Source organism: Poecilia reticulata, linkage group LG4, assembly GCF_000633615.1.
Source record: "Poecilia reticulata strain Guanapo linkage group LG4, Guppy_female_1.0+MT, whole genome shotgun sequence".
Lineage (NCBI taxonomy): Eukaryota > Metazoa > Chordata > Actinopteri > Cyprinodontiformes > Poeciliidae > Poecilia > Poecilia reticulata.
In genome coordinates, this window is record NC_024334.1 from 5,417,080 (window position 1) to 5,422,446 (window position 5,367).

General features: G+C 45.4%; 1 protein-coding gene across 1 annotated transcript in view; it reads right to left on the reverse strand.

Annotated features, from left to right (window-relative positions):
* The window catches only part of nfia (nuclear factor I/A), a 70,722-nt gene that overhangs the window by 17,464 nt on the left and 47,891 nt on the right, over positions 1-5,367 (reverse strand). The window contains 2 exon segments of the mRNA XM_008406504.2: positions 736-786; positions 1,440-1,567. Of these exon segments, the coding sequence (XP_008404726.2) occupies positions 736-786; positions 1,440-1,567 (179 nt within the window).

Consider the following 5,367-nt stretch of genomic DNA (forward strand, 5'->3'; position numbering starts at 1 on the left):
CATCCATCCATCCATCCATCATCCATCCATCATCCATCCATCAGTTCATCCATCCATCATTCATCCATCCATCCGTTCATTCATCCATCCATCAGTTCATCCATCCATCCGTTCATCCATCCGTTCATCCATCCATCAAGCATCCATCCATCATCCATCCATCCATTCATCCATCCATCATCCATCCATCATCCATCCATCCGTTCATCCATCCGTTCATCCATCCATCAAGCATCCATCCATCATTCATCCATCCATCCATCCATCCGTTCATCCATCAGTTCATCCATCCGTTCATTCATCCATCATCCAGTTTCTGTTTCTCATCATTTCATGTCTGAACAGAAACTAAAAACACAAAATGAAACATTTGATTGTTTGGTAAATCGAGTCTTATTCCGTTTTCCGTTCTGCATCGTAAAGACAAACCCTGATCAGTGGAACGCCGCAGCGGCGCTGCAGCATGGAAACAGTTAGAGCCCAGAACCGGGCCGAACCGGTCCAGCTGTACAGGTGAACCAGGTGAAGGTGTTAGAGGAAACATTCACACCTCAACACACACACCGACCAATAAACAGCCACCATGATGTCATCGGCATGCTGACAGGTGAGCACAGGTGGGAGGGGAACCAGCAGACGACACAGAGACAAACCATCCACATCTATCTGTCCATCATCAGAGGAGGCGGGGTCACACACACGGAGACGGAGCAAACGCCGTGTTGTCGTCTTTACCTTGTCGAGAGATGAACGAGCTAGCTAGAGAGCCGCGTAGCTTATATCCAGCTTCCACCGCGAGACGCAAACAAACGGGAAGAAGAAGAAGAGAAAGCAGCATGAAGCAGACGGGTGGACACCTGGACACCTGGACACAAACCTTCAGTATGACTCAACATGCTTCTTATTCATTTATTTTTCTATTTTATGATGTTTTCAAAGTTCTTATTTCAAAATTATTATTTCATTGTTTATTATATGTAAAAGCGCCCATTTAAATAAATTACAACATAAAAATACGTTGAAAATAATTTTATTTTATGCAATACAATATTAGAATTAAATATCCTGAACAAATGTTTTACAATAAATATAATTTGGTGGTTTATTAATAACTCAGAGGGACGAACAAGAGACTGACGTGTTTCCCGTCTGACCTCCGACCTGCAGGAAGACAGATCAAGATGGCTGCGCCTCTCCGAGCCGGGGTGATGACTGCACACACACACACACACACACACACACGCAAACACACACACACACACACACACACACACACACACACACACACACACGCAAACACACACACACACGGCTGACAGCTACAAGCCCCGCCCCCAGCAGCACCACTGGCTCTGCAGCAGCTTCAGGTTGCAGCTGATGGTGTTAGTGGGTTAGATGCTGTTATTGAAGCAGGAGGGGTTTCCGTGGCAACAACATACCTGGTTCCACGTCGTGCCAGCTGCCGGCCTGGCCGCCGTTCCCCGGAGACCGACCCGGACCCGGGTAGTAGGACTCCTCGCCCGGACTGTCAACGTCCTCCTCCATGCACTTTATCCTCTTGGCAGAGCTGCACACAGAGCAACCGGCAGACCCGTTACCAAACTCAGAACCGGGAACAGAACCAACAACACAACCAGCAGACCCACTGCTGCACCTGTTGCACATTAACATCCATCTACACTAGAACCTTCTGTTCCTGGGTCAGAACTCCCTGGATCCAACCGTGACTCAAGGCCAAAACAGAAAACAGCCGATGTTAGCCTGTATTATCCGTTTCTCTCAATTTAGTGCATTAGCATTAGCACAAACATTAGCATTTCACTGCCTCCCACTTGTGCACTGCCTAGACCAAGGCAGTGCATTAGCATTAGCCTTTTCCCTAAAAAAAGTTTTGATCTATTTTTTTTATTTATTAGCCAGGTTTAATATACTGAATGGAGGAAATAAATGTAAGACAACATGCTAGTGATGCTCCACATGCTACTGACAGCATTTAGGCCAGCATTTCCCCCCCCTGGTCCTCAGCCCCCTGCTCTGCATGTTCTAGATGAGCCTCTGCTCCAGAACAGCTGATCCAAATGACCACCAGGTGCTGCAGACGCCTGTTAATCACCCAGAGAAACAATCCAGGTGGCAGAAGGAAACACCTGAAACATGGAGGACAGGGGGCCTGAGGACCAGGGAGGAGAAACTCTGCTTTAGGCAAACATTAGCATTTTGGCAAATGTTAGCTTACACGCTAACTCTAACATACTGAATAGAGTAAGTCCACATTACTCAACATGCTAGTGATGCCACTGTAGCCTAATTTAGCATTGATGCACATTTTTAGCATCAGAGGCTGGGTTGCAACCGATGGGCAGACTTTGGCAGGCCGTTTCAATTTCTTCAGAAATGTTCTAGCTGTTGTTACCAAAACAAACAACAAAGCAAGGCAAATTGTTCTGCAGCTCAAAATAACTGCCGCTTCCTACTCGTACCGCTGCGTTCGCCCTCAATCAAAACGTGCGGCTCGAGGGGAGCAATTACTTTTGTTGGCATTTTGAGTAACTGTGGCGACATAATTAACAGAAAACGAGCCAAATTAAACTCAAAACAAATTCTAACTGACACTGTTTGGTGTCAGACTCAAAATAGACGTTTGTCTGCCCCTCTGTGTCCCAAAGCTGCCCTTTAGAACCACAGTGATGGCAGAACACAGGTAGCTACAGAGGGCAGAGCTGGCATTTGGAAATATAGATGGAACACTTAATACAGACAAGATGGCAGAAGAGCAAAGGAAGTAAGTGCCATATGACTCATGAAACCTGATACCCTGAACTGACAACCACAGTGGACTGTTGAAATGTGAGCATCACATACCCTACAAAATAAAAGCCTTCATATTTTTCACAACAGGTAAATTGCTGTTTTGGCCGTTATATGACTGGTTTAACCCAACCACTATTACGGTACACATGGGATTACTGTGGCCCTTTAAAATGAAGCTTACTGAAAATTTCAAAATAAAAGCCTCAATATTCCTCCCAGTTTAGTTAATTGTTTCAGGCAGTGCACTAATATTAGCCTTTACCATAAAATAAGCATTTTAGCCATTTTTTTCTCTAAAGTTATTTAATTGTCTTGAAGTAACTTTTCAAGGCAGTGAAATAAACATTAGCATTAGCATAAACATTAGCATTAGCATAAACATTAGCAGTGCACTGCCCTGCACTAGAATGTCTCTTTATTTCAATCAATCAAACTTTATATGTGCAGCACATTTCAGCAGCCAGGCGTTTCAAAGAGCTTCACATCATGACCAACACAAAGTCATGCAGCAGAGAATCAACAATCAAAACATGACATCAAGTCGACGCGTCAATAAATTCATAATTAATTACGTTTCAAATAAACTCTAACCAGCAGGGTTTAGTCTGGATGTCAGTGTTTCAGCTGTTTCACAGTTTTCTGGAAGTTTGTTCCAGATCTGTGGTGCATAGAAGCTGAATGCTGCTTCTCCTCGTCTGGTTCTGGTTCTGATGCAGAGCAGAACCAGAACCAGAACCAGAACCTGAGGGTCTGGCAGGTTGATAGAGCAGCAGCAGATCTTTGATGTGGTTCTGAACCGTCCAGTGATTCATAAACTATCAGGATTTTACAGTCTGTCCTCTGAGCTCCAGGTGTAGATCTGGGTGGTGTAGATCTGGTGTCATGTCTCCATCCTCCTGGTTCTGGTCAGATCAGCTGCAGCTTCTGGATCAGCTGCATCTGGACGGTTGATTTGTTGGTCAGACCTGATGAGACGCTGCTGCAGGAATCAATGCGACTCAAGATAAACGCCTGGATGAGTTTCTCTGATCGGAGACATCAGTTCTGATCCTGGACATTCTTCAGGTGATAGAAGGCCGACTTTGTATATAGTTATTGTTGTTATTATTATTACTATCGTTGTTGTTCTTGTTGTTAGTACAGTTTATCATGTGAGCCCCGGTTCTGTTTAAGTTAGTGAGATCCAGTGAGCTGCAGGTGGGACACGCTGGCTGGTCCTGCTCAGGAAGCAACATACTGAGAGAGGGAGGGAGAGAGATAGAGAGAGAGAGAGAGAGAGAGAAAGAGAGAGAGAGAGATAAAGAGAGAGAGAGAGACAGAGAGAGAGAGAAAGAGAAAGCTGCAGGGCAGGTAGTTGAGCAGACAGACAACTCCTGCGACCGCATTGATTGAACAGCAGAGGTCAGGCCAAACCCTGCGAGCAGCGCAGAGACGCGCTGTGTGTGTGTGTGTGTGTGTGTGTGTGTGTGTGTGTGTGTGTGTGTGTGTGTGTGTGTGTGTGTACATGTGGTTAATGCTCTTCGTCTTGCAGGCTTTTCTTCCTAAACATCTCAGAACGTTTGAAGCTTCTTGTGAATTATATCGAGTGCTCGCACTCTGAGAGTAACTTTGACCAGGACCAAGTCCAGTTTATTGATATTACCAATAGACTAAAATAATCCTTTTCTGGGTTAAATAGGGAGGACTTCACCGACGCAGTAGGGCAGGTGGCAACATTCAGAGAAAACAAAGACATGAGTGAAGGCGGTGAGGTCAAAGGGCCATGAAGCCATGTTGCTCAGCCTAACCCAAAGTCCGATAGAGGTGTTGTTATCCAGGAATGATGTCCTTGGCAGCGCTCAGATCCATGGAAACAGGAGGGGTGAGGAGGGAAGAGCGTTGTGTTTACATATCTTCAAGGAGATTAGAGAGATGCAGCCCTTCCAAGGCCACACGGGGGAAGCCAATTCAGAAACAGAATGTCTGAGGTCGGGAAGATTATAAATTTCAATCTTCCCTAAAGTCTCTCCGATGCATCTCAGTTCCCAATCATCCAAATAAGTTTGATCGTTCCACTGAGCCGAAACCAGCAGCTTCTCCAAGATCGATTCCACCCCGTTAGTGAGTTGTAGAGTCCTGGTCTCTGTCCACCAACAGTCTGAGTGTTCTCTAGTTCGGCCAAGTCCATCACAAATGTGTCGATAATCCAGGAATCCAGAAGCTCCAAACAGCAGAAATCCTGTCATCATGAATAAATCCAGGATGAATCCTGCCGGGTGTCCCAGAAGGACAAGAGGCTCTCTGTGCCCAGACTTCTCGTCGAAAGTTTGATCAATGCATTGAGAAATCGGTTGATCAGATCCATAATTTGTAGATTTGGATGATGTGCAAAGAAAGGCTCCAAAAAATATAGAAAAATAGAAAAAGACGAGAGAGAAACAGAGCAAGCAGGGGAGGAATGGGCAGGGAGGGAGCAGAGGGAAAAAGTCTCCACCTTCATGGGGAGCAAGAGAGCAAGCCGTGTATATTATACAACCAACATCCAACCAGAACCAACAACCAACCAGCAACCAACCA